Consider the following 17948-nt stretch of genomic DNA (forward strand, 5'->3'; position numbering starts at 1 on the left):
CTCAGCTGTCGTTGGCTCCCATCATTCCTTTCCAATCCGTTTCAATGGGCTCCTTCTCCTCTTCTGACCTTCAGACGGACTACTCAGTCCTGCATCAGCATATTGCACTTTGATGAAATGCAAATCTGAATGCAGATCACTTTGCAGGACTTCCTGCTTTCCTCATGATGCAGTGCTAAGGATTAGGATCCCTAGAGAGCAAGACCTCTCTGATCTAACATAGGCTTTTTCTTGTTTTGTTTTTTGGATTGAGGGGGTATTTGTTTTATGTTATTGATGGTCTTATGAACCCCAGGCTGGCCTTGAAGTTCATTATGTAGCTGAGGCTGCTCTTGAACTCTTGACCCTCCCACCTTCACGTCCCCGATGCTGGTGTTGTAGCAATACAACATCATGTTTGGCTCAAGACACTGTGTAGCCCAGGCTAGCCTAGAGCTCTCAATCTTCTCGATCTCCTGCGTGCTGGAATTGCACGTATGTGCCATCACTCCTGCCCAACATGCTTTTTATTTCAACTGCCTGCCTCACTGTAAGCCGTGACAGAGTCTGTGCTCTCTGCCTCGACACCATTTCCGGTGGCAAGGACACAGTCTAGTGCCTAACCAGGTATCTCTAAGTGAGCCCATCACTGCCTCTTCTACCCCACTTCTGACTCACGCACCCTTTGGTCAGGCCTTTTGCAGTGACACCAGTGTCCCTTTCTCTCATTCTGTACTAATTGCTATTTGCTCATTTTGTCACAGTTGATCTTACCATACCCACTGTCTAATCCTGTACTACTCTATGTGTCCTCTCTCTCTCTCAGTTTTTTTTTTTTATTTAGTGTAACAGTCCTGGCTGTCCTGGAACTCAATTTATAGACCAGGCTGGTCTTAAACTCACAAGAGATCTGCCTGACTCTGCCTTCCGAGTGCTGGGATCAAAGGCACTGCCCAGCAACATTCTCTTAATGAATAAATGAAAACAGACTTAGGAGCCACATGGGAGGAAAATAGACCCATAGAGTTGAGCAATATAAGGACCTGAGATGCAAGAGCATCTATAGAAACAAGCACCCAGAAAGCACAAGGCTTCTCCCAAGTTTCGCAGCCTGAGGACCAGATTTAATGAATCAAGACTTTACAGAATGAATCTAAGGAAAACCAAAATAAAAAGCAAGCCAACTGAATTCTGATGATGTGACTGGAAAAGGTAATCAAGACTCTCCTTCCTAGGCCAGCCTGGGATACATGGTGAGTTCCAGGCAAGTCCTCGCCTCTGATCAAGGAAACTTCTCTTTTCAACACAGAGACCACTACAGAAAAGCATAACCAATCAAAGGCAGAGTAACGGAGCGCAGTCCCAATGGATCCATTCACAAAACAACTCCAGTTCCCTAAGGCTCAAGGAACACTGCAGAAGCAGGGATGGACCGATCCTGAGAGCCGGAGGATTGGGGAATGTGCTGAGACTGTGTCTCCAATAATGAAAGCTGCACCCACAAAGTCTCCCTAACGTGCCTGAAGGGCTCTCTAACAGGCCTGAGCACGGCAAACATGGTGCCAACAGGTTTTCCCTTCACCCTTCTCTCTCCCTCTCTAAACTGTTAGGTCACACTCCTAAAGCTGGCCACCAACGTCTATTCCCTTATTTGTCCATTGACTCATTTCTGAGACTGGTCACCAAGGTCCAACCATCAAAACATCAAGGTTCAGTCATCAAAATTCATTATTTTGACAAACCTAATTAAAATACCCAGTCAGAACTTACCAACGAGTCCTAGCTCGTTCTCACACAGACCTCCTCTTTTCCCCTGTTAAAACTGACACTTGCAAAGCTATTTGCTGCCATTTCTGCCCCATTCAGATTCAACCACCTTGTCTCTCCACCTTGCTTAATAATGATCCCTTTGTGTTTGGAAATTGGTGTTAGAGTGTGGTCTGTGCCTAATCTGGAGTCCAGAGGGGAGCACCCCACAGTACCCAGGTCCCTTCAATGACTGCTTAAATATGAGCAGAACAAGGACAAGAATAGACTTGGCAAAATGCATGGGGCTGGGGGTTGGCTTGGGGGAGGATGGGGGGAACCACAAGGTCTCAACACTACACAAGAACTACAGGCAACCAAGGAACACTGAGAGTGGGAGAAATAGTCCTCCCCAGGGAAGAGCACATCTGTTGAAACAGTCCTCCCCAGGGAAGAGCACATCTGTTGAAATAGTCCTCCCCAGGGAAGAGCACATCTGTTGTTACCGATACCAAATGGCCATCTCTGAAAACATACATACAAGTAACTTTATACAGTCTGAGCAGGTTATGTCTAGAAGTATTCATGTGTACACACCTATGCATGTCACAACAATTGATGAAAAAAGAGGCCATGAATTTGAAAGAGCAAGAACGGTTATTCGGGAGGGTCTGGAAAGAGAAAAGGGAAGGAGAAAGGATGTAATTATAATCTCAAAAAGAGAAGAAAAATGAAAAATGAAATTGATTTTCAAGAGTCAACTTTCTCTTTGTGAACATTGTCTATTTTTCTTCAGATCTGGATGCCTAACGTGCCCACACGCTGTACATTCGGGGATCTCTCCACTGCTTCTCCCCATTTTTAGTGCATTCATTTAGCTGTTCCTGTTCTGGCTCATAGTCAACACTTCATATACAGAACTCGGTGCCTTATTTATTAAAGACATACGACATGCAAGCTGTGCAAACTACTTTGCATAAGCTATGCACAGTGACTTGATACAGGATTAAACATTGCCCTTTAAAGATAGACTTGGCTTATTCTGCAGTATTTGATGAGTAATCTGTTCATTTTAAAGTGTCAAACATTTGTGTGTCAATTCCTTCTTTGATTTACATATTAATATCAAGTCTGGTTCTTAACCTGAAGCCACGTCGGGTTTGTGCATGGTGGGTGAAGTATTCCTCCTTCGTGCCAATGAAACATATACAGGGACATTTCCAACATGCTACGTCATATGCATCCAAGTTCACTATGCCATGCTCTGGCTTGTCAGTTTCAATATGCTTCCCCACAAGATCTGAAACCTTACATTGTGAAAGCCAACAACATCTAGAAAGTCCCTATTATAGAGGCGAATTATATAAATATGCATGTTTTCAAGGCGACAATTGTATAATAAAAATGGTTTTAAGAATAAATAAACGCTGTTAGTCATTTTAAAAAGGTGAATGGGTAGAATAGATTGGCCCCGGCGGTCCCTTCGCGGAGGCGAGGCCTACGGTGGTGGGCGGGGCATGTCGCGCCAGACCCCGCCCTCCGTGGGCGTGGCGTGAGCGGCAAGCCGCGCGGGCAGGCGCGCCCTGGCCGTTTCCTAGGATACGAAACACACACTGCGCTGGAGCTTCACAAGGGAGCGAACGAGGTAAGCTGCCGGCGCCGGCGGGTAATCCCGAGCAGGCTGCGGGACCCAGCCCGACCTGAGCATCGAAGTCGCCCGGCATGTCGCCTCGGCGCCCTGTCCAGCCAGGGCCACTCTCCGCCGGGAGGCGGGACCTGGACGCCGGTACGGGCCGGCGGGAGGGAGGAGGGTCCCAGGGCGGAGCGGCGGGCTAGGGGACGGGAGGACGCGGGCAGGGGCCTGGCTCGCCCGGCTCCCTAAGCTTCTCAGGGTCCCTCAGGCTCCCCAGGACTCTCCCTAGAGTTCTCCAGCTTTCAGGACTTGGCTCTGTCCTCTCTTTACACGTCTGCAGAGGGATCCCTAGGCTGAGCTGGTGCCCTGGGTCCCCTACTTATCTTCAGGGTGTTCCGGCTGAGTGGGAACTACTTTTAGGAGTGAGGCTCCGGACTGGACCTGAGGGGGAAGAGGAACTGAGTCCATATCTCACAAAGTGGAATTGGAGGGAAGAGAAAGAGAAGGTCCAACTCCAGACGTCCTTGGTGCATTCCAGGTTGCAAGTCGGTGAAAGCTGAGCCCCTCTGTGGCGGCCTAGCTGTCCTCTCCAAGCCCAGGAGATCCACCCTTCCGGGTCAGACCCCCTCCTCCCAATCCCATGACATCTGCTCCTAGAGACTAGCTAAGTCACAAGGATCAGAGTGAGCCAGATAAAGCCTGGCTCTTTCCCGCAACTGGGCCTTTAATTTAGACACAGCTGTGGAGCACAGGGACTTCTGTCACTGCATAATGTCGCTTGTTGTCACTGTCATTCGTTGTAATGGCAAAGGAGTCTCATAGAGGTCACTTATTTTAATCAGAAAAACAACTAATGGGGTAAAAATGATAGTGGGAACAGAAGTTACTTTCAACCTGTGAACAGTGACGGACTAGGGAGGCTTCCCTGAGGAAGGCCATCACCTGCTCTGCAGAGTGTGGAGTCTCTCTCCATGCTGTGGATTTATTCATTCATTAACTTTTGAACAATATATGAATGTTAGCACGGAGCTATCTTTGTGGTTTTACAATCTGAGGCAGAATCTTTTCCTGCCTGGGATGGTGGCTCAATCTGTCCCAACACTTAGAAGGTGAAGGCAAGAAGACCAAGAGTTCAAATCTATCAGTGAGCTGCTAGCCAAATTCAAGGCCAGCCTGGGCTACATGGGGTCCAGACTAGGGGTGGGGGATCTCTTCTTTTCCCATTACAACAATCCCTCTTTTGATTTCTGTAAATATGTCTGCCACTTGACTAGTGTGAAATCTTTTTCTTTTCTTTCTTTTTCCCCTCTATTTTGCTTTTAGCTGGTACAGCAATTCTTAAAATGCTATAGTTTTGTTTAAAAAGTCAATGACAGCCTTAGAGTGTTATGATACCGTGTTCTCCTAAGACATCTAAACCTTAGCTGTTGGGTGATTGGCAGGCACATTTTACCCTCCATCTGCCCTCCACACTAATCCTTTTTAATCTTATTTAAATCCCCTATTAGCTAGTACAGAATTGGCAATAACTGTGCATTTAAGTGGTAATTGTGCACTTTGGTAAAAGTAAATAAGAGAGGATGAATATTTATTCGGGTTTTATGGTTGGAACTCTAAATGAATGTCCTTTTTAAGGTCAGCATGGAACATTTGTTTAGCCTACAGGAGGGTCGATGCATGTTATGGCTGAACGGCTGAGTCCTTAATACTTGTGCTACATTCATAGATTTCCAGCAGTTGTTGTATGTAGATGAAGACCTGACGCCTGGGAGCTGTGCTTTTCCTTAAGTGAGATATACTGCTTCTTGAGCAGTGATCAGTTCAGGGCTTTGCTGTGTTCCATAGGGGAAAAGTAGTGATTGATATGCAATCAGTGAGGAGGTGCCTGGGAATATTGATTTCTGCCTTCTGGAATGGGAATATGCTTGCCCCACACCACACAAGCATGAGGTCCTGAGTTCAATCTACAGAATCCATGTGAAAAAACCAGACAGACATGGGGGCACACGCACTTGTAGTTTCAAGGGCAAAGACAGATGAATCTTACTGGTCATATAGCCTCGCCAAATTGGCAAGCCCCTGACCAATGAGGGACTCCGTCTCAGGACAAGGTGAGCAGCATCCAGGACACCAGCGGCTGATCTCCAACCTACACACACACTACCTTCCCATCTATGATGCCTTTTATTGTGTCATTGTCCCTATTTCTTCAGAGGATGGGAAGAATGAGAAACAGCTTCCGTGCCGCCCCCCCCCCCCCCGAGCTATTTATTTTATAATGAACATGGCTCGGGAGAAACCTTTGTAAAGCATTGTTAGGAAGCCCAGGACACAAGCATGTTCTACCTGAAGAGCAGGTGAGGTTTGAAATTGATGGATTCTCACAGATCTGACCTTTTAGATATCTAGTGGCATCCGCATAATCTCTACTTTCTCTCAAACATACCACCAGGAAATGGCTATGATCTCTGTGACTGTTCCTTAAGTGTAACTACAGCCTCTTCTATCACTGTCCTCAAAATAGAATTTTCATTTCCATTGTTTATTCAGAAGTTAGTTGATCTGGCTTAAAAATGAAGTTTCTAAAATAGCCTTGTCAAGAATGGCTCAGCTTCCAGAGCCATGCAGAGAGCCGTCATTGACCGAGTGGTCTTTGCTGTGTGCTGGGCACAGGGAGGCAGGGCGGCCCTCCACTTCAGGGTGGTGGTGGTGGTGGTTGACGGTCTCAGTTCTGGAAGGGTGAGGAGCAGTCAGTCACCTTCCAGATTGTAAATTGGATGCAAAGTGGGTTTGCTGCTTGTCCAGGGACCTTCCTACCTTCTGTTTCTACTTCCTGGACACCACCCCTGAGCCCAGCCTGTCCCCTACATCTTTGCTCACGAGTGTTCCCTCTTCTCCTCCCTTCTAAAGCAGCATGTCCCTTTTCCGGACCACCTCCATGACTCTCTCCTCTCATGCTCTCAATGCTTTGTGCTCCGTTAGCTGTTATCCGGAAAATGATTGAGTTAAAGGATGTAGTTATCACGCTGTATATCTGTGGGAGTGGAGTGTGTACAGAGGCCTGAGAAGAAGGCCTGGTGTCCTGCTTTATCACTTTCCACATGAGACAGGGTTTCTCAACTGAATCGGGGTGAGGCTGGCCGCCAGCACGCACCAGGCATCCTCCTGTCTCTGCTTCCCAAAGCTGTGGGCTCACAGGCATGTGTGACCACACCCAGGTCTTCCTGTGGGTGCTCGGTATCCACACTCAGATCCTCAGGGTTCCACAGCAGTTGCTCTTACCCACTGAGCCATGTCTCCAGTTCCCACACCAGTGTATTTCAGAATTATATTTTCCAACTTGCATTTTTAAGATTTACTTCTTTTATCTTATGTGTATGAGTGATTAGCTTGCATGTACGCCTGTGTCCTGTGTATCCTGTAACTGGAGTTGTGAACTGATAAGTGGGGTGCTGGGAATCAAACTGGGGTCCCTTGAAGGAACAACAGGTGCTCTTAATCACCGAGCCACCTCTCCAGCCTCAGAATTACATTATTTTTATGACAATGCTTCGTGTAGACTTTTTCTGCCTTAACCTTTGAGGTCCTAGTGTCTCAAACTTTTTTCCCTTCGCTGCTTTCAAAGGCCTTTTTAGTACTCTCCAAGCGTCAGGATGATCCAGGTGCAGCTCCAGGTTTCAGCGTGGACAGTGTCTGGTACCACAGGCTCCTGTCCACTGATAGCCACAGGCCCCTGTCCTGTGACAGCTGTATGTAGATGTTTCAAGGAGAGGAACTGGGCTACGAGTCTTGTGGTTGTGCTATGGTATGGTGGCTGTGTAGCTTTGGAACAAAGGGGGTGGTTCCTCGGTGAAGCGCAACAACTGTAAAGCCAAAGATGGAGGTTGTAAGTTGGACATCACACTCAAACCAGAGCGTCAAGCCTGACTTGAGGGTCAGACTGACTCCGTCCTAAACAGTTCATTTATTTCCCTGTGGGTTGGTTTTACATTCTTCCTAACGGAGGAATGCTGTGATACAGCTTTCTGCCTAAGTAAATTCTCTAGTTGTTACTTAACCAGAAAGGATCAGTAAACCTCTCTGGAGAGCTCATTTCCTGGAGACGGGCATGCACCTGTGAGCAGGGGTAGCTGGGAGACAGGGCAGCGATCAGCTGTTCTCTGATCAACTGCAGAAGCAGCCTGAATGGAAACAAGTGTATTGTGGGATGGCCAAATCAGCACAGCACACAAAACAGAACAAGCATCCCCAAACACCTTTCCGAGTTGTGTTTGCTCATGCAGGAAAAGGAAAAATTAAGAAAAATATGTTTCAATTAAGAACCATCTACAATAATGTTTTTCTACATTAATACCTTGATGTTTTGATTGGTATCTGTGTATATGGCATAAAGACTGTTTAGGAAAACTCACTTTTCCCCCAGGCAAACCAGAAGCCATTTGATGGCATTCCTTAAGACATTTCACTAAGCATACGATGAGGAAGACGAAGAAACCCTAAATATAAATGGCATTGTATTAGTTAGGGTTTCTATTGCTGTGAAGAGACACAATGACCACGGCAACTCTTATAAAGGAAGACATTTCATTGGGGCTGGCTTACAGTTTCAGAGGTTTAGTTCATTATCATCATGGCAGGAAACATGGCTGCATGCAGGCAGACATGGTGCTGGAGAAGGAGCTGAGATTCCTACATCTTGATCCACAGGCAGCAGGAAAGACTGCTCACAAGGCCTAGCTTGAGCATATATGAGACCTAAAAGCCCACCTCCACAGTGACACACTTCCTCCAACAAGGCCACACCTACTCCAACAAGGCCACACCTCCTAATAATGCCACTCCCTCTGGGCCAAGCATATGAGTCAATGGGGACCACTCCTGTTCAAACCACCACAGGCGTCTTACAATTGCAAGGTCTTACCACGGAGTTGCACAGCCTAACTGTTTCCGTGTGTCTTTGAAGGAAATGTTTCTCATTGGAAGAAGTGTTAAATTCACAGATACTCCTGTGATCGAAAAGCCTTGTAGCATTGCTAATACATCCCTGGAAACAGAGAAGCGTGTGGTTTTGCTGTGCGTGTGTACATTCATGGGTGATTTGGGAAGCCTTGGGGACTTTGACAGCTATGATGCGTCCTCATTGGGCCTCCATTACTGCCTGTCAGAGAGAAGCATCTCTGAGTTTTACCTCATGAAAGTCAAAGTGCCATAGTGGGGGGGAGGGGGGAAGCAATCCTGGAATGAAGGACCAAACTGGAAGGGATATTTAAAGCAAGCTGTCTTCTGATGGTGCTGTTTGGGAACTAAAAGCACAAAGCCTCTAGCACAGTGAGAGCCCTCTAACAGCCAAGAATGATGTAGAGACACGTGTTGAAAAGCAGTTCCTTGAAATGCAGGCTGAAGGTAGAACACTGGAGGAAACCAGTGAGCATCCTTGCTACACAGTGTACAGTTAGGTTGTGCCTTGTGCTTATTACAGTTATAAAATCAAGACCTACTAAGACTCTGACAGAACCATCTTACTATATTCACATCTGTGGTTTTGAAGCCCGCAAAGCTCTGGAAAATGAAATTTTAAAAATGAAGTTGTGTAAACTCAGTTGTAACAGTAGGAGCTGCATGGCATGAGGCTGTTCTAGTCTCTGTTTTTTTGTTATTCTTTCCATGAATCTGTCGATCGACAGGTTTATGAGGATGCTTCTTGAAGGCATCAGTAACATAGATATGACCACAATACTACTTTTTTAAAATATGAAAATGTCGGTATTCCATGCTCTCCCAAGAGTTTCACATAAGTATTGGTGAGCTTTTGTTAGGTTTATGTATGTCACTACTATTCTCATTTGACTGCTTAATAAATACAAATTAGCAAATAATCCAGAAAAAGGAAGTCATCATTTTTTTGCATTGTGCTCTAATCCCAAAAGTAGAGAATTGCACACCTTACCCTCATGTGACAGGCCACACTCAAACCTCAAGCTCACCAAAACTCCATATAAAGTTACCTTCAAAGTATGTGTAGAAGGTGTATGTGAAACATGCATGCATTTCAGGTTTAGAATTGGGTCCCATCCTGAAGCTACTTCAGTATATATAAGCAAATATTCCAAAGTCCAGAAACATTTAAAACCTGTATCACTTCTGATCCTACACCTTGTTAGGAGAACACCTGGTCTGAGGCTACACTCTGCCCCTTGGATTGTTTTAATACATTTCTTTATTTTTGAAATTTTTTTAAAAAAGTGATATAAAGCAATTCAGTTTCTGAACATATTTATTTATTGGTTTTTGTTTGAGAAAGGGTTTCTCTGAGTGACAGCTCTGGGTGTTCTGGAACTCGCCTTGTAGACTAGGGTGGCCTTGAACTCACAGAGATCTGCAAGCCTCTGCCTCCCAAGTGCTGGAACCAAAGGCATGTACCACCACCACATGGCCTGAATTTGTTTTTCAAATAACAGTTTTAAAGTAAATTTCAGTTATTCAAGTTGTAATGAAAAGCTCAAGTTCAGTCACCACACATCTGAGAATGGTTCCTTTCTGAACTACTTCCATTTGGTCACTTGAAACACTCTATAGCCACATAACCACTAAACGCAGTAAGTGACCATCCTCTGGATTCTCTACTGGGAGGTGAGGTGCTGTGAAAGGTCCTGATTGAATCAGCAGAGAACATTGGAATAGGACTCGCCAAAGTATGGTGTTCATCTTCAGTGTGGATATGGAGCTAGAATATATCTATGTTAACCTTAGGTGTTTCAGAAAGAGAGGTCTGTGTGTGCACCCAGCATGTGTGTTTGGAGAGAGCACTTGGATAGTAAGGTGGGATTAAAAGCTCAGAACAGGTGACTCTGTGGTCTTAGCTCTCTGTGAGTTTGGTGCAGACACTATCATTCAGAGTATCTGCATGGTTAGTGGGGGGACGTGTGGTTCTTGGGTCAGCCTCTCCTGTGATGTAGGACAAGGTATTCAAGCTTTCTAGACTTATCAACTGTCCCGTCTGCATCAAAGAGCTGTTGGGGGACCCGTATGAGAGTGCTCTGGGAGTTCGCCATGTGCTGTATACTGTTGTTCCTAGAAAAGTCAAAATAGCTGGGCTTGGCAGTACACACCTGTAATCCTAGCACTCAGGAGGCATAGGCAAGAGGATTGCCCATAAGTTGGAGGCTAGCCTGATCTACATAGTAAGTTTCAGAGATAAAAAGCAGAAATAACTGGGTGCTGGTAATATTCGGTTTATCTGCTTCCGTAGGGTTTGCATATATAGTCACTCTGTTCTTGAGGTATATGAATGGTCATCTCGTGTTTAACACCAATTATGTTATCTCCCCTGGAAGGAGAGTGCTTCGATACTCATGTGTTAGCCTATCTATTAATTCATGACCGTTTTAGTCAAAGGAGGAAAAGACAGTAGTGACCCTGGATTATTAGTTGGTCACCGTTTGCTTTAGTGACACATGATGCAACTGTGAAGCTCTGTTTCTCCCTCCATCCCTCACAAGCTGCACTTGGCCTGGCGCTGTCCGCATTCTGCCTATCTTCTTCATGCCAGGACCCAGCGGTCTGCACATTCCTGACCACACTGCTTCTGTTCACAGTTTATTAGCCAGAACAAGTCACATGACCAAGTGGGGCCTGGAGTATGCACATTCTTCTACCATATGGGCTGTGGCCAGTCAAGGGAGGGCTGTCAGATTCTGTGCAGAAAGTGTAGAACTGGGCTTTCCCACCCAGTGCTAATCCTATTGTTTGGCTAAGGTACAGACTATACTAGTTTCAGTGCAGATTAGCAATCATTTAGAGGAAAGCGCTTGCCATTGATGAAGGACATAATGACTTTGAGGGACCTCATACCTTTGTTTCTATGACTTGGATACCTGGAAGATGGGAAATCTCAAATAATTGAGTTCCCTTCCTTTCCAGAAAGTTTCCTGCTAGTATGGCTCATAAAGCAACACTCAAAACATTCTACTATTTTCCAAACCCAAAGTCCCCAAGTCCAAATTCCTCCAAACAAAAACATGGTCAGGCCTATTACAGCAATATCCCAGTCCCTGGTACCAGCTTATCTCTTAGTTAGGGTTTCTATTGCTGTGAAGAGACACCATGACCACAGAAACTCTTATAAAGGAGACATTTAATTGGGGTGACTCGCTAACAGTTTCAGAGGTTGAGTCATTGTCATGGTGGGGAGCATGGTGGTGTGCAGGCAGACATGGTGCTGGAGAAGTAGCTGAGAGTCTTACATCTCACTTTATTTTTTTAGATCCTCTGTGGATTTTACATCCTGCATTCTGATCCCACTTATTTCCTTGCATCCACCCTCTGTCCTTGCAACCTCTCCACCAAAACAAAACCAAATTTAAGAGAAAAACCAAGAAACAAAGCCAAAAATTAAGAAAAAAGAAGACTCTTATCGTGGAAGCTGTAGTGTGGCCCATTGAGTTGCACAGTTTACCCTTAAGTCCATTCATCTTTGCTCGAAAGTGTTCATTACCACAGCGAGTCATTGGTCTGGCTTGAGGCCTCTGACTTGTGCTACACCACCAATAACGGGCTCTCACTGGGCTCCTCTTGGATATCCTGTTGTTGTCCTGTGTCTTGGAGATCCTGCTGTTTTGGATCTGTAGGTTCGTCCCCTTCACATACTCCAACAGTTGATAGATTCTCTGGGTGTTGGGGTGGGCCAGCTCATAGCCCTGGTTCTGGGCCTGGGTGGTAGCTGGGTAGGTCAGCTCGCTGGCTGTCCCTCCCCTTTCCCACCCCATGAGCTCTCCAACACTGCCTCAGCTAGCTCGCCTATTGCAGCCTGCAGCAAGGAGCAGGGCCAGTTCTGCTCTCAGGCCCTCAGATCTGAGTTCCCCTCACTCACATCACCAAAGCCAGCTCTGCTGTTTTGCCCAGGCAAGGTGCAAGGACTTCTCTCCTAATTGCTGTGGGGAACACACGAGGGGGCACAGGATTGGCTCTCCTGCTCTCACGCCCTCAGGCCTGGCTCACCTGCATCCCTGACAACAGGGTCGGCTCCAGTGTGCTGCCCAGACGGGAAGCAGAGGCTGCTTTCTCATGCGATGGAGCCTGTGAGGGTCAAGGCTAGCTCTCCTGCCCTTGTGACCCCAGGGCCATCTCTCTAACCTGCTGCAGGTGGTAATGGGTGTAGAAGGGCATCTTCCCCTCACCCATGCCACCACATGGCAGATGAGGCTGGGCAGGGTCAGCTCTCCAGCTCTCATGCCCTCAGGGTCAGCTTACCTATGTCCCCGACCACAGGGTCAGCTCTAGTGTGCTTCCCAGGTGAAATTCATGCCTATGGTGAAGGGTGGGACCATCTTTCCCGAGTGTAGGGCAAGGTCTTCCTTGAGGGAGAGGGCGAGCTCGCCTGCTGCAATATCCAGTGAGGGGCAGGACCAACTATCCCAGGGTCAGGGAAGGGCAGGGTGGCTCAGCACTGCATGGCTCCAGTGATCCCCATGCTAACACTGGCCATGGACATCACCACAGACCCCAGCTGCGCAGGACCATGGACCCAGACATGGCCCTCAGCAGCAGCTTGGGGGCCCAGATGCCACCACAGCCCCCGTGGCAGCACAGGCACCTCGGATTAGCACAGCCTCAGCAGCAGCATGGCCCCCAGGCATCAACATGGTCCCAGGTGGCTGGCTAGACCCCGGGTATCCACAGAGCCCTTGGTGGCAACTGGAGCCATGGACCACACCCAGACCCCAGCCATGGCCCTTGGCAGTGACCCATGCCTGGACGTCTCCATGGCTTCAGGTGGCATCACTGGCCATCCAGATCAGCATGGCCCCTGGCACAGCGTAGTCTTCAGACACTGACATGGTCCAAGGTGGCCAACCAGACTCTGGTCCTCTGCATGGCCCTCAGTGACAAGAGGAGCCTCAGACAGACATCAGCTCAGACCCTGGCTGCTGTAGGACCACAGACCCAGACCCATGGCCCTCTGAAGCAGCCCTGGCCCAGCCCAGATGACATCATGGTCCCGGGTGTCTGGCTAGACCAGACAGATCAGGATGTCTCTGGTGGCAGCATGGCCATCAGACGCCGTCATGGCCACAGGGTGTGGCCCAGACCCCAGGCATCTATGTGGCTTTTGGTGGCTACGTGGGCCACGGACATCAGTACAGAGCCTGGCTGTGGTAGGACCATGGACCCAGTCATGTCGTTACCATGGTCCCAGGTGGCACTACAGGTGGCCATCCAGACCCACATGGCCCTCGGATACCAACATGGCCCCAGGTAGCAGCCTAGACCCCCGGCATGTCAGTCTTCAGTGGCCTCAGGAGCCACAGACCTCAACACAGACCCTGGATCCGACATGGCGCTCAGCCACAGCCCTGGTCCAGACGATACCAAGGCCCCAGTTGACAGCCCTGGCCACCCCAATTGGCAGCCCTGGCCACCCCAGTTGACAGCCCTGGCCACCCCAGTTGACAGCCCTGGCCACCCCAGTTGACAGCCCTGGCCACCCCAGTTGGCAGCCCTGGCCACCCCAGTTGACAGCCCTGGCCACCCGAATCAACCTGGAACGAAGCACCAGCACAGCCCTCAGATACCGACATGGTTACGGGTTGTAGCCCAGACCCAGGGCATCCCTGTGAGCCCTGGCAGCAGCCTGAACCGTGGCAGTGTGGCACTCAGACACCAATGTGGCCCCACCACAGGCCCCTGCACGGCCCCCAGTAACAACGGGAGCTACAGACATCAACTCAGGCCCCCTCAGCGACTCTAGGGCCCTGGATCAAGACCTGACCCTTAGTCATAGTCCAGGCCCAGACATCTCCCTGGACTCAGGTGGCCAGCTGGCCATTCTCGTCAGCCAGTTTCTCACCACCCTCTCCCCTCTGGATCCTCCTCTCTCCCCAGCCCACAGACCATTCCGTCTGTCCCTCTTGTCCACCTCCCCACCCTGTGCTCTCTTACCACAGTGGTGCCCAACTGCCCAGCGTCAGGGCTCTTGGTTGGGTCACAGGTGGCGCTTGGTTCAGTACTGCCCGCCCCAGCCATAGGGATGGCACGAAGCCGTTGCCTTTCTTCTCTCTTGTGCCTGGGCCTAGAGACCTTAGATAGTACTTGGTGTGATGGTACCTGATTGGCTGGTGCCTCTGGCTTCTGGTTGCTTGTGGCCCCCACAGACCCAAAAGCCTGGGGAGGGGGGCGGCATCTGTGTCCATTGCAGATTCAGGCCAGGGTGGAGCCGGCGGGTTGTGTGAGAGTCATACATCTTGCAGGCAACAGGAAGTTGACTAAGACACTGGGTGGTAGCCTGAGCATAGGAAACCTCAAAGCCCACCCCCCACAGTGACACACTTCCTCCAACAAGGTCATACCCACTCCAACAGAGCCTAATAGTGCCCCTCCCTATGAGATTATGGGGGCCAGTTACATTCAGACTAGCACACATGCATGTCTAACTAGGCATAGGCATGAGATAGTGAGTAGTGGGTTTACCTTAAAAGTTCACCTGAGGCCACAGTTTTGCCTCCCTGTGCATGCACACCACTTCAGGCTACATTAACCCTCCTATTCTTTATACCCGATATAAATTGGGAATATAGTTCAATGGAAACTATTAAGTTTGATCCTTAATAGGGGTGGGGAAATCTATACTGTTGTTCAGAAATGGAAATACATGTAGCCTGCCTGGTACAGGTGGGAAACCAAGGGGGTTCTGAGTCTGCTTAGATTCATTATTGGGAGAGGGTGTATGTGCATAATACATGCAGGTGAAGGAAGGAACTGGGGTGCCGAGTACATTATTAAAAGAGTACATTTGAGTGTGTGTAACCCAAAGTCAAATAGAGTCTCGGGCTAAACAGCATAGTCTGTCTATGCTTGCCTGCCTTACATATATATGTGCAAATAGGGTTTGCATTTCTCTCTCTCTCTCTCTCTCTCTCTCTTATTTGTTGTTCAAGACAGGGTTTCTCCGTGTTGCCTTGACTATCCTGAATCTTACTCTGTAGACCAGGCTGGCCTCACACTCATAAAGATGCACCTGCCTCTGCCTCCTGAGCATGGTGATACATTGTGCACCCTAGTAAAATTTGCCTGAAGATCAGAGGACAGAACAAGGGACTAGATTAAACATAGATGCCAGGCTGTAGTAGAACACACCTTTAATCCTAGCACTCGGGAGGCAGAGATCTGTCTGATCTCTGAGAGTTCAAAGCCACCCTAGATCACATGAGTTTGACTCAGTCTAGGAGAGAAACAGAGCCAGACAGTGGTGGTGCACACCTTTAATCCCAGCACTTGAGATCTTATGCCTTTGCTTGGGAAGCACACATGCCATTCATCCCAGGAAGTGATGGCGGGGTGGAGAAAGGTATATAAAGCATGAGGAGATAGGAACTGAAGCTTTTTCAGGCTGAGGAGTCCTAGAGGTAAGATGTGGCTTGTTCTTTTGTCTGTCTGATATTTCAGCATTTACCCCAATATCTGGCCTCGGGTTTCTTCCTAGAAAGACCATTTAGGATTTCAAGCAACACCTGGGTGAAGGGTGTACCACCACCACCTGGCTCTTATTTCTTTTTTTTTTTTTTTTTTTTAAGATTTATTTATTTATTCATTATACAGTGTTCTGCCTGCATGCCAGAAGAGGGTGCCAGATCTCATTACAGGTGGTTGTGAGCCACCATGTGGCCGTTGAGAATTGAACTCAGGACCACTGGAAGAACAGCCAGTGCTCTTAACCACTGAGCCATCTCTCCAGCCCTCTTATTTCTTTGTATGAATCTTTTTCTTGGTTTAATGTAAAAGAAAGTGGCATATTATTTAAATAAAGTAAGAAGTTCCTTTACATTACCATTCTCTTCATATAAAACTAACTTGTCTCATATACCTTACCTAATTTGGACAGTTGTAGCCTACTGGCAATTTTTAAGTAAATAATATAATTTGGATTTAACAGGCTAGATTAAATGATACAAAAATTGCTTCAAAGAATGGATGTAGTTTAGATGTCTGATTTTCCCAGGCTCCTTTGGAACAACATAGATTATAGCCAGTAAAAAGAGAATCACATGAGCATTAGGACCACCTTGATCAACCATGGACAGACTGCCCAGTGCAGGCACTGTGAGTCTGTATGTGTGGACTTCCTTCCACACAGCACAAATGGCCTCTGACAATGGCCTTTTTATCCGCTCTAGTTTTTCTGTATCTGGGGTGCCAGTAAATGTGGTGTAGGGCCTCTCTAATGAAAACATTTTCGGTGTGGTTTTTCACAGGGTGTCCATAAGAATGGAAGCAGTGTCTCTTTGCCAGATTCCTTATCGCTGTATCTCATGAGTCTACCTGATCTCAAGGAAGAGCCATATTTAATGATGACAAGCCTGTCGCCAGTGTAGCAACAAGAAGGAAAAGGACCACAAATAAAGAAGTATTTAGATTTCTATTCCACGAGGAAGAGATCTCCGTGAACAGCCCTGCCACGTCACCTTTTCCCAAGATGAACCGATACACAACCATGAGGCAGTTGGGGGACGGCACGTATGGGAGTGTGCTTATGGGGAAGAGCAACGAGTCTGGGGAGCTGGTGGCGATCAAGAGGTGTGTGCGCATGCGCGGCACTGTGAGATTCCCGGTCTTGGTGTTTAATTTCCCTTTGCTTGAGCACCTGCAGCCTCAGGGAGAGAGGTTCAGTTCAGACAGCAAAGTAGTTTGCCTGACGAGGAACGCTATTCTAGGAAACAGAAAATTACCGAAAAGGAATATACTTACGTGAAGGAAAAGTCCGTATTACTTTTAAGTTCTGCTTTATTCAGATACATTAGTAGACCACGTAAGTCTGAGTGCTCTGCTTTTTATGGCTGATACATTTGGGGTAAATCTGGAAGCAGTGGATGTTTCTCTAGTTTAAACATGGGGGCAAACTAGAACCTACTGTTTCTTCAAAAACAATTGTCTTCAAGATAAGGTTGGACTTACAATGTCAAATTGAATCCTGAAAGGCTATGCCATGTCGCCATTCTCAAGAGCAGACATTTTCAAAATTCTGAAATCAATTGTTAAAGAATCAGCATCTCATATTTACATGTGGGAATGAGTATAATCATTTTATTAAACTAGTTTTCTTATATGGCTTTATTTGAATTGATTTTTGCCTTAAAGCCATCATGTTATTTATCTTCTGGGAAGTAACAACTTTCTAGAAACCCATCGTACTGAAAAGTACCTTTGGGTAAGTCCTGAACTTCATCAGGCTATGTCATCAGCTTCCTTATAGAGTCTGAATGACTAGTGAAATTCTGATTCCATAAGGGTCCTTCTAAAATAATAGCCGTGACACCCTTCATGTCTCATGCTGGGTCATAGATAACTCATAAAAATAAGAATATCCACTAGGTTTCCAATATGCATTGTAGTACAGTAGTGTGTACTTGATGGAAAGGTGTTTGAGCCACAGAGAGGCCACCAAGGCCATCCACCCATGAACAGCTGAGCCAGGATTTGCACCCAGGCTGCGCAGTTCTACGGCCAACATCTTGACCTCCCTCTAACTGTCAGTTCCTTACCCGATCCCTCACGTGTGCACTATAGCTTTATGAGGCCCGGTATCATAGAAATTAGC

At 47.4% G+C, this 17948-nt stretch overlaps 1 protein-coding gene across 5 annotated transcripts in view; it reads left to right on the top strand.

Annotated features, from left to right (window-relative positions):
* The first annotated feature begins 3285 nt into the window (after positions 1-3285).
* Positions 3286-17948, top strand: part of Mak (male germ cell associated kinase) — a 50409-nt gene continuing 35746 nt past the window's right edge. For 2 of the 5 annotated variants that reach the window (XM_037205785.1, XM_037205783.1), the window contains exons 1-2: positions 3323-3511; positions 16606-16927. In XM_037205785.1, the coding sequence (XP_037061680.1) occupies positions 16827-16927 (101 nt within the window). In that variant the 5' untranslated portion in view covers positions 3323-3511; positions 16606-16826. Of the gene's footprint in view, positions 3512-16605; positions 16928-17948 lie in introns of all 5 variants that reach the window. The other 3 variants (XM_037205781.1, XM_037205780.1, XM_037205782.1) reach the window with 3 other exon arrangements.

Source organism: Peromyscus leucopus, chromosome 5 (assembly GCF_004664715.2).
Source record: "Peromyscus leucopus breed LL Stock chromosome 5, UCI_PerLeu_2.1, whole genome shotgun sequence".
Taxonomy (NCBI): domain Eukaryota; kingdom Metazoa; phylum Chordata; class Mammalia; order Rodentia; family Cricetidae; genus Peromyscus; species Peromyscus leucopus.